The 27,274-nt window shown below is 41.1% G+C and overlaps 2 protein-coding genes across 3 annotated transcripts; both read left to right on the top strand.

Moving 5' to 3' along the window:
* The first annotated feature begins 7,809 nt into the window (after nt 1–7,809).
* Nucleotides 7,810–11,662, top strand: adora1b (adenosine A1 receptor b). Its single transcript, XM_044351457.1, has 2 exons — nt 7,810–8,844; nt 10,762–11,662. Exons 1-2 carry the CDS (start codon nt 8,504–8,506, stop codon nt 11,660–11,662), a joined length of 1,242 nt encoding a protein of 413 aa, XP_044207392.1. The 5' UTR covers nt 7,810–8,503.
* Nucleotides 11,663–22,882: 11,220 nt separating this feature from the next.
* Nucleotides 22,883–27,226, top strand: mmp9 (matrix metallopeptidase 9). 2 transcript variants are annotated; one of them, XM_044352833.1, is made up of 13 exons: nt 22,883–23,210; nt 23,523–23,761; nt 23,894–24,042; nt 24,158–24,286; nt 24,391–24,564; nt 24,693–24,866; nt 24,960–25,133; nt 25,232–25,387; nt 25,501–25,711; nt 25,812–25,948; nt 26,039–26,189; nt 26,300–26,403; nt 26,506–27,226. In XM_044352833.1, exons 1-13 carry the CDS (start codon nt 23,073–23,075, stop codon nt 26,628–26,630), a joined length of 2,061 nt encoding a protein of 686 aa, XP_044208768.1. In that variant the 5' UTR covers nt 22,883–23,072; the 3' UTR covers nt 26,631–27,226. The 2 variants fall into 2 exon arrangements, with proteins under 2 accessions (XP_044208768.1, XP_044208767.1); XM_044352832.1 differs by having other exon boundaries at nt 24,693–25,133.
* The last annotated feature ends 48 nt before the right edge of the window (nt 27,227–27,274 follow it).

Below are 27,274 nucleotides of genomic sequence, written 5' to 3'. Positions count from 1 at the left end.
CCTTTCTAACTTGAGTGGTTATTGGTTTCAAGTAATACAGATGGTATTTTTTTTTTCCTGAGGCTGTCCGATTTTAATTAGGTGACCAAAGAGAGTGTCAGAGGTGCCTAAATGTGTCTGCCAAGCTGAGGTAAAATTCTGGAAATTTTTATTTAGTGTGACTAACAGGCACTCTGACCATGTGGCTGTTTTTTTTCCCTCCAGTTTCATCTGGATAATAGAAACAGCAACAATAACACAGGCAGACTGTTTTTTGATGAAACATAATGTCTTATTCATAGAGATTTGTCATTGCTGGAGGCAGTAAAGGTAAGAAAAGGCTGTTTTGCCCACAGTGTTTACACCATGTGCTGAGTATTTAAAAGCTTCAGAGGACCCACATGAATCCCTCTTACATATCTACCTCTCCACGTTTTAGTTGAGGGTGGGGAAGGGGTGGGGGGATTCTTACGACTGAGAGTTGGTGAACAGGAAATATGCTGCAGCAATCCGTGCAGGTCTGGCATGTGATGTGAATGCAGCAAACATCCAGTGAAGCAAAAGTATCCTGCCTCATTTATTCTGTGGGAGGAGCAGATGTTGGCCCAAAGGGTGGTCTACTATACAACAGCAAATCCCTAAGTGTTAGTGGTGGTGGGCTTATGGTAGGTGGGTTTACAGAGACTGATCAATACACCTTCCTGTGACAGATAAAGAACAATTAGATGACATTAGATGACACCCATGTCCCCTCTATGCACACAGAGATACAGAGTTGTGGTGGGATCATAACTCTAAAATATGTTTCATCGTGTTTCTTGACTGTATGTGGTATAGAGAGGAGGAAAGAAGAATCAATGCGAGATATTGATGCGCAAAGCCAAGAAAAAGCAGTGTACCTGGTATTGACACGATAGTCATTCAACAATAGAGAGATTTTAGCACTAGGAGGCCATGAGGTCACTAAAATCAATAGACTAACTGGTCAGAATATATAGTTAAAAGAATGGAGTTTGACCTTATTGAGGTGCTAAGCAAAAGGTCACGTTTTCATATTTACATACAGGAAGTAGTTATTGTTCTGGAGATACAATATGTTTTCTCCTCAGAAAAACAAATGGATGGACTACAAACCAATCAATCAAATAATCAATTAATTTGTATTTATATAGGATCAAATCACAACAAAAGTCATCTCAGGGCACTTCTCACATAGAGCAGGTCAAGACCGTACTCTTTAATTTACAGAGACAGCACAAACACATTATGTTATTATGAGTTCATGAAACAAACATGGCTGTGCCTGCGTCCGGCTAATAAATACAGTTTTGGGAATTAATAGAATTTGGCAATGAGTCCAAAATCAAGCAAAAATCAAGTTAGCAACATCTATTTTATTATGGATGACATAAGTCATAGACAATTAGACAAACATTGAGGCCCACACGTTTCAGAATAAATTAGAAGAGGAAATGCCTTCTGCCATCTAATCAGCAGCATCTAGAATTTGTTTGTGTATGATGCATCATTCCCCAAAGTCTGTCACAGTCTGATTAGTGGCATCCGAATCGTTGTGCATGATAGACCAACACCACAGTCCCTACCCTATTTCATTCTGTGGTGTAATGATGGGAAAGAGCAGCCAAAATTCAAACAATGCAGTCTGTGCACACTGAATATTAAGGCTTCTCAGTGTATCTTGCTATAGAATTAGGCTTGATTATTAATTCTTTCTTTTACAACACTGGCTCCTGACAGCCGACATCAAAGAAGCTGAGGCTGGAGCACAACGTCCTCTCCCGCAGCGAACCAAAACTACACGTTTGACCCACTTTTCTTTTACTCGACAGGATCTGCTTTTCCAAAGCGCCTTTTCAAAGGAACGTCACAGCAAACTCGGTTGACAACAGCTGCAACTTAAAAGACGCATTCTGGGGCAATAAATGCACAAGAGGCAAAATCAAGTCCTTTGATTGGAGATCGACCACACCTCTTAAACATATTACATTCAGAGATTTGTCATTAACCCACACATTTTTCCACCTCTCCCTTCATTTCCTTTCATCTCCTCTCTCATCTATCTAGTCCCGGTGCAAAGCCACTCTCCTACTCCTCCATCTAATTATATTCTCTCTTCCTTTCACTGATTCTCCACCAGTTTCCTCTGTGTTGCCTTTATATGCTGAACTGAGAGAGAGAGCTCAGTGCTGTTGAGGCAAACTAGAGCAAGCGTCTGATTTCAAAGGGAAGTGCTGACTTGTAATTTAAAAGTCATAATTATTCAGGTTTGGCTTTATTCCTCTTACTTCCTCTGAATACGGAGTAAACTAATTGTATATCCTGAGACTTATTTACGCAGTAATTAGCACATATGCAGGATATACCATTACATATTGTATTCCTCTAATTATAACCTTTGTTAACAAATAAAGATTTTGCAATCAATCGCTGATATTATATAGAGCATCAATATTTAATGCACAAGCTGAGATCATGGGAGGGATTTTATTGTACATGCTGCTGTCAAAGTGCTTCCAATTATTGTTATGCAGCTGTAATAGAAGCACATGTTGGTAAACATTGTATATTCCTTCTCATTATCCAGAGGCCTTTCCATATGTGCGGGGAGAAATTGACACGAATCATAAATCTTTTCTACATTGTTAGCATCGGTTATACTGAGCCCATGGTGCACAATGTAAGTTCTATCAAAAATAGCACTGATCAGCACAACACTTCATTAAAGCAGGATGTGGGTTCAACACATACTTTTTTTTTTTTTAACACATTTGTCCACAAATAGCTTTGTATGTGGGCTTAATTCTATGATTAGTCTGTGGGCTGCTCAAGAGTGTTTAACAGTAACTGTGAGAGCAGCTGAAATGTTCTCACCCAAATCAACTTCTCATCAGTGAGCAGGAAGGGCGGTGTTGACTGAATATTAAAAAATGTCAACATGCAAGGTGTAAATTACAAATATAACCTTGATATTTTGAGGGGAACTCTGAGAAGCACTCTATGCTGTCTGTTTTTTTTCCTGTGTGTAGCCGGATGGAGTGAAGAGCTCAGGGAGATACAGTGGAACATTTGAGAGGCTCAGTATTTTCTGCAGAGTAATCTTATTTGGGGCTGGTGTTGGATGACGTGGAGGCACCCTCCCCACAGAGCTGCATTAGGGAGCCTGTGGTTTGAGTTTGCTTTTCTGTTTGAGTGGACCACCTCTTCACTCTTTAGCACACATACAAACACATACAGAAACAAAAAAACACACTGGGGAATTTCCTGTTATGCCCCAGCTATAAGGAAACCACCAAAAGGAGAAAAAAATCACCTAAAAGCAACATATCTTATCTGTAGGGTAAACATGAAGCTCTCGCCAGCAGCTGGTTAATTTAACTTAGATTACATGTTTTAAAACCATGCCTTGTCAACATATGTGTTAGTTAGTGAGCTTTAGAGGTCCTGGTAGGCAGAGCCAGTCAAGCTGTTTCCTCCTGTCTCAGTCCAGTCTGAGTTAAGATAGCAAACCAGCTGCAGCCTAGCTTCACATAGGCTTATGTTATATGAAACTATCAAAACATTAACTTGATCAGAAAACACTGCTAAATGATTAAGTTTGAATGACTTAGTTACACATGATTGGTTTTTAGATGTTTATTTTCTAAAAACTATCACTTCTTGTAAAACTACAAATGATTGTTTTTACTTTTCTTTTTGGTTAAACAAACGTGAAACACATTAATCTGTGAATTTTAGAGTGCTGTTAGGTGAACTTTTGAACTTGGCTGAACAGTCCTGCCCTTAGTCTTTATGATAAGCTAAGCTAATCGCTTCCTGGCTCCAGCTCTATATTTAATATAAAAACGTGATGAGCGAGTAGGCGAAAAAGTCTATTTCCCAAATTGTCAAACTATTCCTTTAGGTTTAATGTCATTAAACAGGGCTGTGGTCAGCAATGAGGACACCAAGATCATGTCATCATTATTCTGAGGGTTACGGGGTTTTTTACGAGGAGGACCAATGTCTTGGCCTACAGCTACCCACAATTTAATGGCTTTAAAGGTATACTATACAGGATTTTCCTAAAAAATAATTCACACCAAATCCAGCAATGCGGCACCTTCCTGCAGGGTTGTGCAGAGGTGTGGGCGTGTTTATTTGTGCTTTAGAACATAACCGCTGTGAAACAGTCAGAAAATAATGTTTTATTTATCTGATTCACGGCACTTTGTTCTTGGCAGCACCACTTGCTCTCTTCATTCACTCTCTAGTTCGCTCAACCACCGCTGCTCTGTCTCTCTGGCTCGTTGATCTTTGAATGCTGTGTGTACAAACACCAACAGGCAAATCCTGCATAGCATATTTTTAAGGCTGATATAGATTTTTGGACTCAGTATATTTAAAATGTGTCTGTTTTTGGCAAAAAATAAAGCTAACTTTAAATGAAATAAGGGTATTTTCCACCAACATCATATCACAAATGATTAACAGGACTTAGACCACCATGTAGGGAGATATTATTTACAAAAAATATAACTGAATTGTTAAATAAATAATAAATGTGAAATAATTTCAGTAGTCTTATCAGAGCCTTTTTCAGACTGTTTTTCACTGGGTGAGTTTGGATTCATGACCAAAATATTTTTAAAATCCTGGCTACGGTCCTGAGGACAGTATGTTATTTGACAAAACCTCCTCAGCAGGCCAAATGGGAAAACTCACGCATCAAAATATCCCAGTTTTGATCTGGATGGCTTTTCATGGAATATCAGACACTCAGCTGTTGGGCTAGCTGTTGACATTTTTCATTTTCACCCTGTCAGCTCAAGCTTCAGGTGGGCGTGGTGGTTCATTTCTCAGACTCTCTGTGGGTCAGGAGCAGGTAAGATGATGTGGAGCAGCCAGCTGGCAGCACTGAGGAGGGCTCTTATGCCAAACAATGAGAGTAAGCTGAAAACCAAATACTCTGAAGTACCTTCCACATATATGATTGTGATACACCGTATATAATGAGCTACTACAATGCTGCCAACCAGCTTGAGTGTATTTTTGTGAAATTTAGCACACAAAAAAACATCAGTCCTGCTTAAAATTTGCAGTATTTCTATCCATAAAGTGACCTGTTCCATGCTATGAAATCTATTATCTTTTAGGCAATAATTTCTGCCTTCTGGAAATGTTCTCACTCTCTCATGTGCAACTATTTATTATGACCTCTGACAACAACATCAATATTACTTTTATGACAATGTAATTCATTATGCAGAGAAAACGAGCTGAGTAAATGGCTGTGTTTGTGTGAAAGCAGAGAGCTTGTGTAGAAGAAATTAGTACACTTGAGTACATATCTGCTTTTCTTTTTTTTTCTGTGATGCACCACTTCATGGAGAATTTCCATGAGAAGTACACACATCCATTCCCAGTGGCTGTAATAGTGTACAGGCTGTTCGGGTGCTTGTTTGATTGTCCAGAGGATACATGCGAGTGCTTGAGTGCTCTCATATTGCCTCCTATTTGAGATTTTCATTGAAGGTTTTCTGAGTGACAGAGCCAAGACTGTCTAGCTTATGTTGTTATTCCTGGAGTGTCCCTTGTAATAATACTGCAATTCTATTCCTCGACGCCCTCAGTCTTGTTTGAAATGGCTGAACTGTTTTTGTGGAGTAAGTCCTGGCTAATAGGATGAGGTCTCAAGTCTTTGTCAGTTTTAATAACGTTAAAACTGACAATGTGCTATGTCACAACAAAAAGGTTTATCTACTGTACAAGCTGTGAGGGCATCCCACTGTGCCTGCGCCCATTAGTGGATATTTCTGTCATCTATTGGGATGATCCACATTTTATCGAAAGCAGTCAACCTCACAGCTGAACAGCTTCCTTTTCACCAACCCAAAGACTCAGAACTGGGAGTCCATGTCTAAAAATGTGGACTTTTGTAGCTGCTAAGACATCTTTGATTCAGTCAGAAAAGTCTAAATTGTAGAATCCGTGTCATAAAACTGAAGCACACTGCACTTCACTGGTCGCACATCCCCAAATGGCAAAATCTGACAAATACTTACTGGAGCATCTCCTCATTTCCAGACTCTGTGGACATGGCAGTAAGTTTAACTGAATTGTCTGTCACGGAGGTACTTCAGGGTTGTTGAAATTCATCCCAGAAGGCCTCGACAGTAAAAAAAGTCAAGCTATTTTAGGGAGTCGGTATAATATGCAAAGAATGTTTTATAGTTTTATGGTTGTTGTGATGTCCTCAGTGAAAACATGTCAACAAGCACAAACAGCATTACGAAGTCTTCATTTAGCATGTTGAGCATCACTGTGTTTCCTGCTCTGAGTCTCTAAGCTGCTCAACGGAGACACACAATGAGAAAACAACAGCCTAAAACGATGCCGTAAGCCTCTTTCTGGATCTCTTGCTACTCTCCACTGAGGCTTGATATACTAAAACAGCATCCATACAGGTCTGTTTTCAGTGAAACTGATAGTTAGTTGAAAAAGCACAACCCATTACTTTGCATGCAAAGAAATAAATGCTTCCTTCCTTGATTTCCTTCCTTCATTAATTCATAAAACACTCAGAATCTCTCTTGATTGTCAGCCATTTTGCCTTAAGTGTGTTAGGTCTGTAATGATTGATTTCTCATGCACTGCCCCCACCCTCATGCTCATTAAAAATGTCACAAGTGGGTCGGGTGCCAATCACCGCGAGAGGACCATATGGCTGCTTCCTTTCACAGTGCATATTGGCCGACCTCTATACCCCACGCTGATGATTCTGACCATGTCGCTGATGCAAACTGTCTTTAGCGGAGCTCCTGCTGACTGTTGGCTGCCATCACACACAGTCTCACCACAGTATTACCCTGCTTTGCCTTCTGTTTTTGTTTAAGTCTGAATCACAAGCTGAAGCGCAGGACTTCCCCCCCTGTCCTTCCATATTACATAAGTTACAGTGAGTGAGCACAGTGCACCATATGGGACCCTCTAACATACAGTCTAAACAGTCATCCCTTGCCTGGTTGTGAAAATAGTGATACTGTCATGGTCAGAGTTCACACAGCTGCCTGCTATTGACCTTTGAACTACAGTGAGAGAGCATAAGATACCAGTGCTATATAGTTCACCCCTATATATGTTTGCGATGCATGGCAGCTCAAGGTTCATTGTGTGTTTCTCAGAAAGCGACAGGACAGGTTGTGTGGTTGCTCACAAGACGGAAATATCCTTTTCACAAACCTCTTAGAAAGCCAAAGAAGATTTTTAAAGAGGTCAATCAATAGAAATAAACCAGTCATAAGGTTTCTGGTCTTTTCTTAAATATATATTTCCCATTAGTTTGGAGGGCTGGCCTCAGGCACAGAGCGGGGGTCTTTGAAGTCTGAAGCACAGGGATATATTTAGAGTGACCTGGATATCTATTTGTATTACAGATTTATCCTTCTCTGAAGTGTTGAATTAAATGAGGTGTATTAAATGAGCTGCATGTGGGTAAACATCTAAAGTCAGCAGAAAAAAGAGAAAAATAAAAGAGGCACTTGATATTGTATGTTTCCATAATTGTGCCACTGTTTACTCAATGCTTTATCAGTAGGGAATTGTATATGCTAATGCTGCAATGATCACTGACATTTTCAGTAGCTTTATCGGTGTTATTCTTTTGTCAGCTGTGGCAGTTCATTGCTTCACCTCTTGTCAGAACAATGGGAGAGCGAGCAAAGTCCATTCGCATCTGAAAGGGCGTGGGATGGAAGGCGTGCATGGAATAATATAGAGAGCAAGTGTGAGTTCAAATCACCTCTGCACTGCTTGGCTTCCTCGGGACGGTCCCGCAGAAGGCTACAGAGGCGTTTATTTATTTATGCATAGAGAATGAAGCAGTCGCACCCGATCAAAGTAAATGTATTGATTTCAGATGATCTATTTCACTGAAACAAAATACAGCAATTCTGAATGGAACAAAAAGGATATCACACTGCTATTTTAAGCACCTGCTTTCTTACTGAAAGCATACAGAGAGAGGGAGAGAGAGGGAGCACCCGTCTGCGCAGGAGCTGCAACTGTGCGCGCTTTCATCCACAAGATAGCTTCTTATTTACTTGGTTAAAACCTGCTTTGTTAAAATAAAAACCTGGACCGAAAAACGTGAAGCGCCCTCTTGGATAAATCTGAGCGCATGGAGACGATGCTCCTCTCTCCAGGAGCAGGTGTATTCAGCTAAGAGGAGGCGCAGCGCGCAGAGAGGGAGCGACGCACAACAGCCGCTGGACCACAACACCTGCTTCAAAGGAAATAACCCTTCATCCTTAGCTATGCTGCTGGTTCCTCTCAAAATAACTGGATTTTTCTTGCAACTTATACCTGATAACCAGGAGACTGTGGGCGCCGTGAAACTAATGGACGCACAGCGCATTTGGACAATACTGTAGTGACAAAAAGACCAAGAACTGCTCTGCTGGCTTCTCAAAGGGCTGCTTTAGTGAAACCAATCTCGTTCTTATCATTATCATTATCATCTGCAAGGATGCCCGGGGCACTTCTATCAGCGGAGTCGCTCTATATAGGGATGGAGGTGGTGATTGCACTCGCGTCTGTAATCGGGAATGTGATGGTGGTTTGGGCGGTGAAAATTAATAAATCGTTGCGAGATACCACGTTTTGTTTTATCGTGTCCCTGGCTCTGGCGGATATTGCAGTGGGAGCCCTCGTCATCCCTTTGGCCATTACTATCAGCATCGGACTTCAAACTCACTTTTACAGTTGCCTGCTAGTGGCGTGCACGGTGCTGGTGCTGACGCAAAGTTCAATCCTGGCCCTTCTGGCCATCGCAATTGACCGCTATCTCAGGGTCAAGATCCCGACCAGGTAATGAGGTTTTCACAATGCACACATGACAATAATGACAGGCGCAGATGCAGTTATTCTCACAACCTGTGCCTCATGGAAAAGGTGATGGTGATGATGTATGATTTATTTCCCAGGAAAGCTTTCTCACACCCAGAAGTCATCACAGCTGTGTTCCTGGGCATTGATTTCCTCTTGGGTCTTGTTTCACTTCACAGGATGCCTGCCAGTCCCTTTATGTGCATATGGATCAGACTTGCCACTGCTGACATGACAGCTAACCAGAGCGTAGCTGATCAACCAACAGCTTTAATTAGTCTGTCTGTCCTCAGGATCTCTAACATGTGTGGAAGTGTAGTTCAGTCACAGACTTTTTGGGGTTGGGTTGTGTGCAGGAGAATCTCTTTCTCAGTGTTTCTGGAGGGCACTGAAAGAGGTCAGGTTTGCTGTCAATGATGTTCAATCTCCCTTATTGTATTTAATACACAGGACCATCAGTGGCTTATCATTGCCAGACTGACACAAAAGACTGAGCAGTGGCGCTGAAAGGCAGAAAAGATAAGCTTAGCAGAAGAGGGGAATTTATTGTCTGTGATAGCCTCAGACTTTAATCTCCTGCCTAAAACTCCACCACGTCTTCCAGCAGGTTATCATGTATTTTAGCTTTTCTCAGTCTTTATTTGTATAAAGCTACCAAGGTTAATAGTTGTGAATGCCACAACAACTTCTACATCAGTACATCAGTGAGCAACCCTGTCTTGGCTTTATATTTCCTCCAAAATGTATTATCTGTGGCAAATGAGTTGTATATAAACTTAAGTTTTAGGAGGCAGGTTTACGGTGAGACCTTGCTCATTTGAAAATCAGAAATTAGGGAGTTGCTACTGCCACTCCCATCCTAACCATTATATTTGTTATTAAGAGCAAGAACAGATCAAAACAAAAATACAGCATCATTCAATATTTGTCATTTCTTCATTTTATGATGAACCTAACATTGTGTTTTTTGTAGACAATAATGTAACAAAGTGCTGATTTTTCTCTCCCACACTCCCTGTTGTTAGATCACTATCTGATCTCTGCCAGGCTGACCAGCTCTGAGGCTTAGTGTGTGAATAATGATCCTCTTGCTTCAGACACAGACCCACCTTAACACACACATCCCTAATCAATACTAATCCAACACATGGCCCCTGTGACAGCCGGGCTAAATTGCAGCATTTTGTTTTGCTTCAGGCCACACTTCAGCAAAGGTCAGGTTATTGTGATGTCAACATTTCCCTTACAATTACAGAATCAGACATTGTAAATATCAAGCATTAGTAATCCAAAAGGGATCAATTGCAGCTCTACACACTTTGCAACATGAGCTGGATCAGATAACTGTTTTCATATCTGCCTCCAGTCTCCTGCTCTTAGTCTCTTAGTCATTTCTTGGTCACAGGACAGCAGACCAGCAGCGATAAGATTTTAGAATCTCTGCGTCTTTCATTTTCTTCTACCTCCTGCTTTTTAACACTACAAACAATGAAAAGCCAAACCTGTAAATCCTGTTGTAACATGCCAAGTACTGCAGCTTGTGTCCACTGTACTGCTGTAATAAATTAGTGCGTAATATTGAGCCATTTGTAAGAACTATAATTCAGTTTTGCCCTAAACTAAAGAAGCATGAAAAGCAGCAGAACTCTAAAGGGAAAGGTCCATTGATGAGGGTTTGCAGAGACTGTCTTGTTCAAGTGGAAATATGTGCTGGAAGTAGCAGTGTGTAAAGTCTCCAGGGGTATTTTGGTTTAAATGATAACTCTTCCTTGTATATCACACCTTTTCTCAGCCCGAGGACACTGCCAAAATGAAAAATGAAGCAAAAAAGAAAGCATGTAAGTCTTGACAGCGCCTTGAGCAAAAGTGCTGACATGATACTGTTGTTTTCTCCTGCAGGTACAAGCGGGTGGTGACCCCTCGGAGAGCAGGACTGGCGGTGGTGATATGCTGGACGGTGGCTTTCATTGTGGGGTTCACTCCCATGTTAGGCTGGAACAACCTGAGGCGCCTGCAGCAGAACGGCTCCATCAGCTCTGACCTCGTTATTACCTGCCAGTTCGAAAATGTCATCAGCATGGACTACATGGTCTATTTCAATTTTTTTGGCTGGGTGCTGCCACCGCTGTTGCTCATGCTGGTCATCTATGCAGAGATCTTCTACATGATCCACAAGCAACTTAACAGTAAAAAGTTCACCACCAGTCACACAGACCCCAACAAATACTATGACAAGGAGCTGAATCTTGCCAAATCTCTGGCTCTGGTTCTTTTTCTCTTTGCCATCAGCTGGCTGCCTCTTCATATCATCAACTGCATCACACTGTTCTGTCCAGAGTGCAAGAAGCCCATAGTCCTCATCTACATCGCCATCCTGCTCACCCACGGTAACTCTGCTGTCAACCCAATTGTCTACGCTTTCCGCATTAAGAAGTTCCGCACAGCTTTCCAGAAAATCTGGCAGCAATACTTTTGCTGCAAGGACACACCAGCTCTGGAGATTCAGCCCAGCGACAGGAAAGAGATGCCGAATCCAGAGCCAAAGCAGGAGACGCCACCGCAGCCCCCTCAGCCCCCTCAGCCCCCTCAGCCCCCTCAGTCCCCTCAGCCCCCTCAATCCCCTCAGTCCCCTCAGCCCCCTCAATCCCCTCAGTCCCCTAAGTCCCCTCAGATGGAAACCTTAAAGTCTGACCCCCTACAACAGGAGCCACCTCCACCTGAGCAGCAGCAGAACCAGAGGACCGAACCACCGCAACAACCTAAAGAACATCCACCCTTACTGGAGCATAACGCAGTCTAAGCTGAGGAATAGAGCTGATAGGTGGCTGGCAAAGTAATAATCATTGCACAAGCATTGGTTCTCTCCTCATTTTGAATGTATTCTAATGAGGAGGCACGAGTTGCTACAAAAAGCTCGGATGCTGTAGTGACTGAGGTGACTTGGATCACACATATTAAACACTGGAAGGTCATTTATCTTTACTCAGGAGGAGTGGATATACTGAAATGTTGGTCCAAGAGGGGAAAAAGGCAAAAAGGGTATCAATTTACTTGCAATAATAGAAGTATTTTGACAGTGACTTTGTGTCTATCTTAGTAACAGACTGAAGACATTAAGCTTTTACTGTTTTGTTCATTATGGTGAAACAGTCGGTGTGAACATTACAAAATGTGCAATTTAAGTTATTGTGGTTAGTCAGTACCAGATTATCAAATGTTATAACCAGAATCACGTGTCTTGCTATAGAATGAAGGTTTATACATTCACTAGAGCAGGTTAATCTTACTACTGTATTACTGTGTTTATGTTTAAACTGAGAGTGGCTGAAGAATATGAATGTAATAATAATGTAAATAAGAGACTAAAGCAGCATGGCTGTGAACTCTCATCTCTTCTTCAGGGTCTTAATCGCACAACAGTGGTGTAGCAAGTGGCACTAGGGGAGAAAACGTTGCAGGAAGGAGGTGTGTATGTGCTGATAGAAGGGTTTTGTAATCCCTTAACTCTTCTCCACTGGAGTCCCTGAGTGGTCCAGCAGCACAGATCCACTACAGAGGAGATGAACAGGGGTATGAAACAAGCAGCTGGAGGGAACAGCAGGTTTTAACCTTTTAGAAGCAGCATGCAGGAGGCTCGTAGCTGCAGGACGACAGCCACTCATGGGAGAGAAAGACAACATGCACTTAAAGCTGGTGTTTATCCAGCCTCCATGCCAGCTGGTGGTGAGAATGGGGCTTTTTTTCCCTACTTGGACTGATAAAAACCTTATCACAACTCACCACTAGAGACAGTGGCTCCCATGGCCTTATTCTGTATTTTAATTAGTATGGACTGAACTCATTTAAAAGACAACCTGAAGATTGTGAGTATCTTTGCTGCACTGTAAGCTCGACATTTTTGCATATTGCCAAATTAGGGCATCTGTAGATTAGTAATTAAACTATGTTTAATGCCACTGACATAAAAGCTTTGTATCAGAATGTAAACTCATTCTGTTTAGTCTCTTGTAGGACTCGGAGCTCTGACCACAACATTTAATATTCTCCTAAGTGGGTGACAATCTCTTGTGTAAGATGAAGATATTTTCTTTTGCTTTCTTGAGAAACACGTCTCTGGCAGGAACAGTGAATACACTGATGGCTGAAAAGATAGTGTTAAAAGAAAAAAACCCCGCCTGTATCTTGATTTGTCTATACAGTGTATAGGCCAATTGGACTGTGCATACAGTGACACACACTTAAGCAAAAAACTTAAACTTAAATCAATGTATAAGACTAATGTGCTCTCAGTAGATTATGCTATTTAAGACCTACTGTAGTTTTGCATCCAATAGATTAATGAAATAGACATATGCCGTGATATTATTATTTTAAGTAATTTTACAGCTTGATGGATGACTTCTAGTGCAAATGTGACAACTGAGCATGTAGGAACGTACAAATTCCTAGTGACTCAGTCATTTTAAAGACACTTTAATCCTTTTTTATGTTAACAATGGATCACATACATGCATGTGAGAGGGATCGCCTCTGAGTAGATGAACCCACAAAAGATTGTCAACCGATTCTGCAGTTTCCCCCAGCCCTAAGGAGCTTTTTAGTGTCTTACAGTTCATTGTTTTGTTTTTCCGACTGTTTTGATTGACTATCAGCGCTCTTATCAGCTTAGTCTCAAACAGAAACAGGCTGCTATTTCAGACAGGCAGAGTTAGCGACTAGCCAGTGATGAAAGAGGAGCATTTTGCAGCTAAAAGGAGAGTGAACATTACATACACCGTACATATTAGACTCCAAATTAATGCTAATGGTGCTCCGTATGTGCTGGATGTGTAAGTTCACCAACTTATGTAAAAGGTGACAATATGTCAGTGTTGTGTTTCCAGCTTATTTCTGGTGCCCCGCAATTGGCCAGAAAAAGAGAAAAAAAACGGTTAATGCAGATTTTAGCTAAAGGCTCTTATCAATCTGTTCCTCCCTCACATGAAGTCAGCACTTCCTGTATGCTAACTGAGAAAATGCTCATGTACAACCACCAACCAAGCCAGCCACCACATCTATTCAGTTTTTTTTTTTTTAAAGAACGATATATTGGTTCTTTTCTACCTATTCACTCCTCACAGTGCATCAGCACTTTCCTGAGTTGTAATTATTCCACAGCAATCAACACTCTAAATCCCGGATATCTCAACTTTCTGTTGGTACCTTGCTGCAGCTCAGCGGTGCTGTCAGAATTCTCATTACCACGGTGCAATAATGCAGCAAGTGGCTCTTAGATAACAGTTGAGAGTTCTCACAGCTCTGACAACCCATTTCTCCCCTCTGTATATGAATTCCTTTGATATTTGGCGACATTTAAAGTTCCTGGAATTGAAAGACCATGTAATCCAAGTGCCGACTGCTCACTCTTGCTGCGTCTGCGAGGTCTCCACACACACACACAAGTTGTGAACAGATTCATTTCACTCCACTCTTTCAGATACAACAGCTCCACACAGCAGAAAATACACATTACATGTGCACACTTGTATGTGATATAATGCTCATATAAATCAATGGTCTGGTTCAATAGCAGGAATGTTTTACATACAGTATAAAACTAGTTGAGGCAGTGAGGCTATTCTTATAATGTGAGCTTCAGAGTTTCAGGGAAAGATTGAATATCAAATTGTAGACTTCAGATAAGAAGTACAAATAAGAGGAAAGGAAATACTGAAGGTCTGTATTTGTACAGCAGAGGTGACCTTTCCCTGCAGCAACCTACTGTCCTTGGGACTAATGTGAGTGTTAACTGCGAGATCCTGAGGGAAGGAGAGGGGCCTTTCTTTTCACAGCTTCATATTCACATCCTGCAAAAAATCTTGTAAAACCAATCAGGGTTCAGGGTATAGCAACTTTGAATTATATGAAACCACAGATGTTAAAATATATTTGCATGTTATACACAGAAAATGATTTAGAGCACATTTTCAAAAGGAAATTCTCAAGATATTTGTGCTGTGGTAATCACATGTTTAGGGCTGAAGGCAAATTTGTGTAGTGATACAAATGACTGCAAGTGACCTCTACATTTCTGTACGTGCCCTTGTCCCGTCTGGTGAAATGCACCTGTTTAGATTATTGTATTTCGCTCTGTACATTAGCTGAAGCCGACACAGACCGTAAATCCCCCAAAGGCGCCCTGTACATCCATGAGGACAGGCTGAGCAGCAAATGCGCAGCATGATATTTATATCCCAGTAAAGGTTTTTTTTCATTAAAAATGGACGAGTGGTTTGATCTACCTGAGCTCTGATCAGGCGTCATGAATAAGCAACCGTGTTGTGCCCCCGGTGCTGCTGCACAACAGGAAACAAGGCTCCTTGTCAGAACACTTTATATACCATCACAACATCTGTCTAAGGGAACAGCTGTAACACAGCTCCAACACAAACCTTTGAAGGCTGAAGGAAGAATAAAACCTACATAAAAGAAACACTACTATTAAGTCACACCAGCATCCAAAGTATGACAGTGTAATACAGTAAAGTACAGAACGGGATCCATTGACTGTTGACACTGTTTTGCATGTGTGATTTCACAGAGAAGCAGTCAGTCATAAAAACAAGGCCGCAGATTCTGCCTTTGCTGAGAGAGCATCTGTGACAGATTCATCTGCGTTATGATAAGGCATCGTGGGAACACACAATTCCTCATTGGCATTGCATCTAACGAGAGGCTGCACCGAAATAGACGAGCATAAAAACATGAAGATGCGAAAATAATTACTGGATGCAAATTTGCAGCAGATGGAAAGTTTGCATCCAGTAAGGGCTGAACACGGCCTATTAAGATATGAAACATATTTTAGATAAATAGTTGTGATACAGCAAAGCAATAACACAAAGCAAATTATCTTTAGCTATGACTTTAACCTAAAGGTGCTTTTACAGAATAACTGTGCGATCAATTGTCTTCTACAGTCCTTCAGGAACAATTGCATCCCACTCACTGAGTCACTGAGAAACAGCAATAAGGGCACACAGCATGTGTGAATACCCTTCAATAAAACAGCATTAGGGTGCTGCAAATAAAACAAACTCATTTCCCCTAACAATCAATTATTCACCAAACAGGCTTACAAAATTAGATCAACATCAATATTTTATCTCCTTTTTTTTTCTTCTTCTTTTTTTTTTCCACATCTCTGCCTCAGGAGGTATTTTGAAAACACAGCCTTGAAGCAGGATTTTAAAATGCAGGGGAGGATTGCCTTCTGTACGAACCCAGAAGGATGAAGAAGATTCAGTGAAAGCTTCACAGGATTTCATTTAAAAATAAATTTTTATGGAGCAGATCAAGCCGTGATGGTCTTATGCTTTGTTAGCATCATAATTCGCTTCTTGAGGTAAATGAGAGATTTTTCATTTACAGTAGGTGGCTGTTCAAGCTTGATGCTGCATTTTCTCTCTGACAGTAATTCCTTGTACCAGCACTCTATTTCTAGCTCTCGTCTGGCCTTGTTGAGTGTCCTTATGACAGAGTGCCACCTCCTGGTCAAGAGTATTTTTTGGTGTGTTTGATTGAAACTGAGCAGTGCCAGGAGGACTCGCAGTTGAGCTGGCTCTCAGATGGAGGGCACCAAGGTTACATCTGGTTCCTTCATTAAGCTTCTCCCACAGGTCCTGATAGCCAGTTCAGCATTCATTTACTTTTATTTGAAATCTTTTGAATGCAGCTGCAAAGACCCCACTTGGCTCCTTGAAAGAAACTAATTAATATCCTTGAGACATATCTAGAATTAGATCATGGAACTGGGATAAAAGAGCCAAAACAAAAGCAGCACTGCAAGCACTTTCACGCTGGATTTAATACATTGTTGCACATAATGACAAATTTAGCCACATGGTACATTGTGTTCAGACATAAAATGAATTCCTAAGATTATCAAATTCAGTCACAGTGCAGATTTAAGCACCACATTACAAGCAATTGTAATGTGGTGCTTAGTAGGAAGTGGATAAACTAGAGTTACTTGCAGGATACTGCACTTCAAAAGAATGCCCGGTCAAATTTTCAAGATAGTATATCATCTATTTTCATCATAAACAACATTTTTATCATTCTACATTTGTGAACATAAACAAAGTTTGAGATTATCTCAAAGAGATGATACAGGTATGATCCAGAAAATGTTCCCAAATCCACATAAGATAACCCCACACTGTCACTGTGCTCAAAATGTTGTTTCTGTTTTGAAGAGACCCACACATGAACTGTAATATAATATACCTGCTGGTCAAACAGACAGTTTGAGGTTTTTTATTGCTTAATTTCTCAGGCATTTTAAATGTGTTTTTTATGGTAAAAATGCTGTGCTTGAGATAATGTTATGCCAGCTGTATTGCTGTCCTCTGCAGTGACAAGAGAGGAGTCATCAACAGATGTATAACCACTAACAGTAATGTCAGGGTTCAAGTTGTTTTGCTGCATTGCAGGAAAATGACAGTGTGTGCACAACGATCTAGGTTTTTTTGTCCTGAAGGGAAATGTTGCATTTATCTTTGGCCATGTGGGTTCAAACTCCGGCAACCACACATACGGCAACAGAGCGCTCAAACCACAGTAAACACACATCAAAAGGAGGATAATTGCCTGCCTCAACAAGTCTGAACCAAAGTGTGCAGAGGCAGCTGAAGTGCTGAGCCTGACTCACTTCCCGCCCGCTATCAGCTGCTTGTCCTTTATCAGGAAGGGGAAATTCCCATCCCTTTTCCCATTTTCTGAAGTGGTGGTTTAAAAACCTGTTGACTGGAGTTTACTATACATGACCTCTCTTGATACACATCTTGCTTAGGTCACAGCTTACAATAGTCAAACAACATGCCAATCTGTAATAAACCCTTTTTTTGTTTTGGTTTACAGGCTGGTTCCTTGTGACAGATTTGGAAAACAACTCTTTAAAAAAGTAATGAAGTCGTTGCTCCATGTAGAGTTAAAAAGTAATAATAATATTCAGTGCAATCAGTGCTCCCATTGTGGTTCATGCTGTAATTCCCTGTGGCTGTGCTTTGGATGGCAGAGGAGGGCACGCCCATAAAGGTCACTGCTTATGACTGGCAGTAATTAGCTTTTAACAGTGGTGGTGAGAGATGGCTGTCCATAAAGTGAACCAGCTCCGCCTGCCTGGACTTGCTCTGGCAGCCCACGCCTCAACAGACGCAGTCTGCCCTCATGTGTTGCTCTCATCCAAACCCGCCTGCTGCTTTTTAGTGATGTTATATAATTATACGATCTCATTCAAATTGTCTACGGTATCACTCAAAATGATATCTCCCCAGGGCGCCCTGGTGGCCTAGGGGTTATGCTGCCGACCATGAACCACAATGACCCTGGTTTGCTTCCAAGCGGGGACTTTTGTTACATGTCATCTCTGACTCCTCTCGTTTTCTGTCATCTCTCTGCTGTCACTATCTAATAAAGACAAAACATTTCCAAAAAAAATCTTCCTCAATTAATTCTGTCATAAAATTTTCCTATTCTGACACAGGTGTGAGCCATGTACACATCTAAGCCACAAATGTCGTTGAGCTCACAAATGACTCAACAAACCATAGACAATGTCAGAATCATTTATGCATCCCTACGCAGTTAGTGTGAAACATCAGTACACATGGATCCTGTTGATTTGAGGATGTGGTCATATCCTGTTTTACTCAATGATGCCAATGTGTCCCAATCCTGTGGAGTACCTGAGTAGAAGCAGAAGAAATGTGCATTTCTGGTCTGTGGTGGCATCCAAACACTCTGCGCCAGAGCAAAGGCAAAGAAAACAGTGTTAAGGAGCAATAGTTTATATGACATGCATATTCTAACAGCTTTGATCAACTTGACATTGCACTGTGCTTTGATCCTTTGCAGTGCGGTGGAACTTAATTTCCTCATATCAGATCTAGAATAGTCGTCGTCTGTTAATGTGATCCAGATGAAGTCTTTGGACTGATTCACATGTTCAAGAGTATCTGATGGACTCCACTGTTATCTACATTTAGTTTTGTTCGTTTATCTAGTTTTGTAACAGCAATTTTTATGTCTCATAATCTTTACATCAGATTATTACATTGTTAGAGTGAAATGGTGTGGGAACAAGTGTTAGCACAGTAAGCAAAACATATTCCCAGAGGTGACTAAAAGTGTTTGGTGAAGCAGAAGTAACTCTTGTCTGCTGTTCAAGGGAGATATGAGTCAAAGCTGTTCAGTGTTGTGCTCCTATGGTCCCATTCAGATGACTGTACACAACTTTATGGCACTTGTTTTTCAAGTTTGTTTGCGGAATTATTTCTGTCAAATTTATCACGCTGACTCATGACTTATTACAGACAAGCTGTTACATGAATGACACTTGAGGGCACAACATGGTTTCTGCTCTGGTGATTGCTTGGCGATCAGTTTTGGATGTGTCATTTATTTTGTTTGTTGTGCTCGGAGGATCTTTGAGTGCCAATTCCACCCACAAGCACACATGATATTCATATAATATTCATATATATATCAAATTGAAAGGGGTTACAAATAATCAGGGATGATACATTAAGCATGCTGTTCATTACAGTTTTGGTTTCATTGTTATTGTAATGACGAAGTGAACAGAAATAAAATGACGGAAACAGGAGAATTTTGTGGAAAGCCAAAATAAACTGTAAAGGGAGTTTAGTGGAGCATAAAAACAGAACTATTCCCAGAATAACTGCAAGGCGCAGCAGATTCAGCAGGGCTTGGTAAAGTACCTGGACGTGGTGATGGGGTAACACTTCATCCACATCAAACACATTGAGGGTCCTGTGTGTTGCACAGTCTCTGTGTCCAACCACATCAACAAACCAATCCTTATAAAAAACAACACAGCTGAGGAAGGAAGCTGGCTGAAGAACCACATCAACTGTGACAGGAAGTGATTTCTGCATTATTACTGCCTGCTAGAAACATACCATAAGACTTGCTTTAACAAGGCAGTTTGGAACTAAACAGAGCGTGTAACAATTAAGGACAAAGTCAATTTTGTTGCTGTAAACTGTGGAACTGTAAACACTGTAGAATTTAGGCCAGATAAAGGAAATCAGGGCATGAAATACACTGAGTTTTAGTGGGAATACAGGGCTTGATATGTTAAGCTCCACACATGATCACCCTGAGCAATTGGTGACCTTAAAATGCCAACATGTTAACTATGTCTGGGACATGCCATAGATTAGGTTTTAGTTGTATTCTGCCTCTCTCTAAATTAGCAAAAAAAATAGGGCAACTTTTTAACATTTCATCTCTGTCATTGCATGGTTAACCTAATTGGATCCCACTCACATGAGTTGTAAGGGTCTTTCTGCTCCACCATGATATTATCCAGCTCTCTGATGACGCAGTTAGCCACCTCATATGGTTAACATGATGTGTGCCAACAGGCTGTGTTGTGATTGAGGCCAATTTTCAGAAGAACGCAAGCCACGCAAAAATGTGTATTTTTGAAGGTTCTGTGCCAGACGTCTTTTTGGGAGCAAAGTGGCGAAACCAAATGAAATGTGGCATTTGTTAAAATGCATGGAGCCGTATTCATTAAGCCTTTGACGCCATGCAAAATCAGTGGCAGATGTTTTCAAAGAAGGCCTGGGGATCCTCCGAGGAGCCACATATAAACAGAAATAACCTTATGATTGTGTGTAAATGAGCATAAAAAACTGCATCAAATGAAAGAGAGCTGGTGCTGAGTGCTCTATTTGAAGCTGAATTCAGTTGCTTTAGTCTGAATGAAACATAATCCATGTGACCAAAAATATATACACAAAATGAATCTGTGTAATGTAACAGCACTCTGGCTGTTTTTCTTTTTGTATGTTTACCAGTTGTCTGAGAGGTATAAATGTTTATACCCACTGAAAACACATTTTTCAGTCCAAGGGGAATAACATCACTCGGGTTTGCTGCTACAAATATTGTGTGAATAATGAGCATATAAAATTAAAGTCAGCAAAGGGCAACAAGCATCATTAAATGAAGGAAATTAACATTTTGAATCCCTCTCTACACCAAATGTGTTATTGCTTGTCAGTATCATTGTCAAAATCTAGAGAGGTATGTGTGTTAAGGACCTAAAAATAGATTAAAATTTTATGGCATCTGTGCAGACATACTGATATAACCTTGCAAAAGACATGCGTTGTCATGGTGGCTGTTTTCTGTAGCAAAATCATAGCAAATGGGAATGGCATGAGAATAAAGAAGAAGTTCTCAATAAGGACTATTTGACAACATTTCTCATGCACGTCAACAATAAGTTAGAAAAGATGAGTGGTGATGATGAATGACGTTGGTGTCAAAATGAATGAAGCATTGACCGCACCAGGAAACCACATTTAAATATGAGGCAGAATTTCTTCCTCTTCATTAGGTAATTATAAGTTGCAGGTGCTTCAAATAGTCCTTACCAAATAAGGCAAGTTGATTGACCATCTTACAGAGGATGTGCAAGGTCTGTCTCAATAGCTGCCATTGTTACAAATTACCGGCCTTGTAGCCACATGATATGATCTGAAAAATAATGACACTATAGATCTTCGTTAAAGGAGCTTGGAAGTTGGACAAGCACTTTCCTCTCTACATGGAGTATTTTGACTTGTTGCGTTGTTTATTTTCCTGCATCTGAAAATATGGCAAAGCAACTATTTTGTTTGCACAGGAAGAAAAGCATGTCAGCAGTGCCCACTGAAAAGCCCCTCATCTGCAGCTTTAGCGGTTCACATGGGAACACAGTGAGTCATGATATGCTGGCTGAGACACATCCTTCCCCATAATACCTTGATAGTCACATAACCCAAAATATCAACATATACAAGGCATACTCGTGCTAGTGCACATAGTTGGAGCTCTCAAGATTACAGATTAGCCAACACACATGTTGTTCTTTAGAATTAAAAGTAAAGACTTCTTTGTTGTTTTGGTTTTGTTGTTTTTTTTACACATGGCTCAACCTGTCTGTTGATATAACTGACATGTGCAAGAGAGATCGAGGAGTAAGATCCTCTGTAGGAAAAAAACAGAAACAGTGATGGTGCAATACTCATTACCAAATGAGACATACAAATGATTGCCAATAAAATAGGTCATTTGAGGATGAAGCCACTTGAGATGTTGCATCTGCAACTGTGTGAAGTGATGATGCAGAACATAGTTCCCCAAAATCTGACCAAGTGTGTTGTAATATTACAATAAATCAAATGTGTGGGAAATTCTTAATCAACGTAACCCTTTGCCATAAAACTTAAAACATATCCTTAAAGTTTTTCCTACTTTTCTATAAGAATGTTTTGGTTTGACCTAGTTTGACATGTTAATCAGTATCCAACTTTAGCTAAGAGGAAAAAGATTTCTATTAATAAAAAAAGTGGAACCAAACTGAAACACCACTTTGAGCATAGAAGAGTCTGGCTGGGTCCCATGATGAGTCTGTTGTAATCAGATAAAGATACAAAAACATGTCAAGAAGAGCTTTTCCTGTTTATTAAAAGGCTGAGTGAGTCCAGAATTATTATCAGGACAATGACAATGTACACCGAGCATCTAACGATTGTGATTCTGCGCTTTTTTGTTTTTTCCTTAACATTTTTATATCAGTTTTATATGTGAATTTTTCTATAATAGAAGCTTCAAGAGCTTTCAATGTAATTTGCTTCAGGTAGCATGTGTTACTTTAATAACATAATGTGAATACAACCATAATAATTTGCTGTAATTAGTCTTATCCACCACTGCCATGGTTCACCCAATACCACACCTATGCAACTTGAAATATCTCCAAAAAATCCCCCCAAAAAACCAATTAGTTAATTACTCATTAGTTCTTATATAAAGCTAAATGTGGATATTTTGGAAATTCCCCACATACATAGAACCAATGCACTCTGTTAAGACGTAAGTGGGAGGGTTGAGGTTAGTAGTAGGCAGGACGAGGTTAAGTGACTAAGACGTTACATTGCATAAATACATGCTCCACCGAGGGCACAGAGCAGAGAGACAACAAGACCTACCAGTCAAAACAACGAGGGAAGCCAACTCTGAAAGAGAAACACTGTTGATTTTCCCCAGAGAAACGTTTTACTTTTTTTTTTGGTCTAACTGAGCTCTTGTTCATTGCAAAGATCTTAGTATTTTTTTTTGTTGCACTTTCCAGCAACCTAGGTCTCATCATGAGATACTGTGCTTTAGTTGTGTGTTTAGTTTTGGGGATAAGCGTGCAGGATGGATGGAGTGCTCCCGTTAAGTCCGTCTCGGTCATCTTCCCAGGAGACATCCTCAAAAACCTGACTGATACGGAGCTGGCAGAAGTGAGTAGCAGATGGTTCATTTTGTCTTGATAGACTGAAATTCCCAAAACAGTGCGCTATCAAGCTGTGCGGGGAAGTAATTACCTGAACAGAGATCCCTATCATGATGTTGATGAAAAGAAAAATATTTACATCTCAAATTAAGCTAAATGAGGCTGTCACAAAATCATCAGGACAGAATTGTATTTATTGTCCAAACAAAAGTTTACTTTTTCGGATTTACTGAGCACTAACACCCACTCTACCCTGCTCATTGCATGATATTATAATCTACCTGGACTCATTCCTGTAATTTGTCTTGTTCTCCTCCAGAAATATCTGAAGAGGTTTGGCTACATGGAAACATTGCAGCGCAGTGGCTTCCAGTCTATGGTATCCACTGCCAAAGCTCTGAAGAGGATGCAGAGGCAGATGGGGTTGGAAGAGACTGGAGAGTTGGATAAGTCTACCCTGGAGGCCATGAAACGACCTCGCTGTGGGGTTCCTGATGTAGGCAACTACAAAACATTTGATGGAGACCTTAAATGGGACCATAACGATATCACTTATAGGTGAGTAGAGAGAAAGAATTGAGTACAGGAGTTGAGGATATTAAAATGATTGTGCTTTGTAAAGAAAGTATCTTTGCTGACGTTGTCAGTTATTTGTCTTAAAGCAGAATGTCGCTCTGCTCTTCTCCACAGGATCATTAACTATTCTCCAGACATGGAGAGCTCTCTGATTGATGACGCCTTTGCCAGAGCCTTCAAGGTGTGGAGTGAAGTGACCCCTTTAACCTTCACCCGCCTCTTTGAAGGGACAGCTGACATCATGATTTCATTTGGAAGAGCTGGTATGTGTCATTTTATCCAGTGTGATCATATTAATATTACATACTTGAAAGGTAATTTTGCACTAAACTCAAATCTAAAATAGAAGACTGATGTAAAAATTCATTTTCTATTCAGACCACGGAGACCCATATCCATTTGATGGTAAGGACGGCCTTCTGGCCCATGCTTATCCCCCTGGTGAGGGTCTGCAGGGAGACGCCCACTTTGATGATGATGAACACTGGACTCTGGGAAGAGGATCAGGTAATTTGAACTTCCACCATCAACAATTCATGTATAGTTGTCCCCCCCTAGTGCTCTCTTTATAAATTGCAGTAAATGATGTTTATATTTTCCTGTCTCTGAAGCTGTGAAGACTCGCTATGGGAATGCGGATGGTGCATTGTGCCACTTCCCCTTCACTTTCGAGGGCAAATCCTACACTACCTGTACCACAGACGGCCGTGAGGACAACCTGCCATGGTGCGCCACCACAGCTGACTACAGCAGAGACAAGAAATTCGGCTTCTGCCCAAGTGAACGTAAGCCTGACAATTTATTCTCCAAAGCATATTATAGATCAGAGGTCAGCCAGAGGAGGGCATCTGCTTTTGTGACATGCTGACTTGCTCCACTCGCTCATCCTTGCCCCTAATTCTCACCCTGACAGTTCTGTACACATTTGGAGGAAACGCCAACGGAGCTGAGTGCGTCTTCCCCTTCATCTTCCAGGGGGAGGAATATGACAGCTGTACCACTGAGGGCCGCACTGACGGCTACCGCTGGTGTGCCACCACAAGTAACTTTGACAAGGATGTGAAATATGGATTCTGTCCCAGTCGTGGTGAGTGGCAGGAACCGCAATGCATAAACAATGTGGAGTGTTGCTGCAATAGCTTGTTTTCTTACTGTTTTTGTTATGTCTTTGTTTTGGCAGACACTGCTGTAACCGGTGGAAATTCAGAGGGAGAGCCCTGCCATTTCCCTTTCGTGTTCCTGGGTAAAGAGTATGACTCCTGCACTAGTGAGGGACGAGGAGATGGCAAGTTGTGGTGCGGTACCACCGACAACTACGATGAGGACAAGAAATGGGGCTTCTGTCCTGACCAGGGTGGGTAATAAGAGAACAACTAGAATAGGTAGAGCAGGGAAAATGCTATAAATTTGTATTTACCCTTATCATTAATTAATATTCTATACATGTTGCAGGTTACAGCCTCTTCCTGGTGGCTGCCCATGAGTTTGGACATGCCCTCGGCCTGGATCACTCCAACATCAGAGAGGCTCTCATGTACCCCATGTACTCCTATGTGGAAAACTTCTCCCTGCATCCAGATGACATTGAAGGCATTCAGTATCTCTATGGTATGGCCAAGACAAAACTACCTACTGCTGTTTACCAGTAACTCCATCATGCAAAATGTTTAAATTTCCAGCTGCTCAACAATTTCTCTCTACCAACAATGTATTTTCTGCAGGACCCAAAACAGGCCCTGATCCCACACCCCCTCAGCCCAACATCCCTACCACTACCCCCTACCCAGACCCTGATGAGACTGACCCTACAGAGGAACCTGAACCCACTGAAGACACCCCAGTGCCTGTGGACCCAAGCAAAGATGCCTGCAAGTTGACCAAATTCGACACCATCACTGAGATTAACAACGAACTACATTTCTTCAAGGACGGGTGAGCAAATTAGTCTATGTTTTTTGTAACATAAGTAAGAATGACAACATAAACAACAAGCAGCAGTGTTCATGTGTTAATGATATATTTTGGTCATCAGACATTTCTGGAAGATGTCCAGCAGCAGTGGAGATCTCAAGGGACCGTTCTCTGTTTCTGCGAGGTGGCCAGCTCTGCCAGCTGTCATTGACTCTGCCTTTGAAGACATTCTGACCAAAAAACTGTACTTCTTCTCAGGTAATGAAGCTTAACACAGTGTATAAGGGACCGGCAACACAAAAGCCAAAAGTGCTGACGACCTGACGAGTTTTCATTGTCTTTCTACAGGGTCCCGATTCTGGGTGTACACAGGACAGAGTGTTCTGGGTCCCCGCAGCGTAGAAAAGCTCGGCCTCCCCAGCAACATTCAGAGGGTGGAGGGAGCACTGCAGAGGGGGAAAGGCAAAGTGCTGCTCTTCAGTGGGGAGAACTTCTGGAGGTGAGTTAAAATTATACTTTCAACTTGAGCAATGCCATTAACCCCAATCTCCACTGTTGTCAGTTAACCTGACTGTTAAAATAAACTCTTTTTGTGTCTGATCAAAACAGGCTTGATGTGAAGGCCCAGAAAATCGACAATGGGTACCCTCGATACATAGACGTGGTCTTTGGTGGCGTCCCCACCGATAGTCATGATGTATTCCAGTACAAAGGTAAATACACTTGTCAATTACAAATATTCTTTAAAGTATCATAAACAAAATTGATCCTCATTTTGCATTCTATTGTTTTAATTTCAACATTTTCTGCTTCAGGTCACATTTACTTCTGCCGGGACCGCTTCTACTGGCGTATGAATTCCCGCAGACAGGTGGATCGTGTTGGTTATGTGAAATACGATCTCCTCAACTGCTCAGATTCCTCAAGGGTGCGCTACTAAGGAGATGAGCATGCAATGATGAGCCGGAAGTCGTCTGTAACGTGGGGACACCTTTCTCTCTCCTGCGCAAGTGTCAGGGATTGTCGATCAGTATTTGTGTATACCGCCTGTTGTATGATGTGTGTGCTTTCCGGGATGTCAATACTTGGTCATCATTGATGTAACATAAAAATAATTCAAAGACCCAGTACAGGAAAGCAAATTGTGGACTTTGGCACTGCCCTGCCCTCACTCTGATAATCTGTGAAAATATAGGTTAAGGTGGCCTAAAATTTGAGACCCTAACCACAATTTAAATATTTTCTCTCAAAAGCTGTCTGGATCAGAATCCAGATTTGCTGAATAGTTTCTATATGTCTGACAGGTTCAGGCTTTTAACAGTATTGGATTATTTTGGTATTTATAGCAATATCTAATATTATTTTTGTGTTCTTAAGCTTGGTTGTTTTGTATATGTGTGTATTTCTGAAAATGGCTTCAAAGCCAATTACTTGCACTGGACGACAATGCATGTCTCCTCACTGAAATTATTTATGAAACTTATGTTTAGTATTAAAGTTTTAACTTTCAATGCAATAAACATTCTGTGAAAATGACCTACAACCGCCAACTGTCTCAATCATTTACTTAATATTTGTTAATGT

This window comes from Thunnus albacares, chromosome 5, assembly GCF_914725855.1.
Source record: "Thunnus albacares chromosome 5, fThuAlb1.1, whole genome shotgun sequence".
In the NCBI taxonomy this organism is placed as follows: Eukaryota; Metazoa; Chordata; class Actinopteri; order Scombriformes; family Scombridae; genus Thunnus; species Thunnus albacares.
Note: the sequence above shows the minus strand (reverse complement) of the source record. Positions and strands in the feature narration are given on the sequence as shown.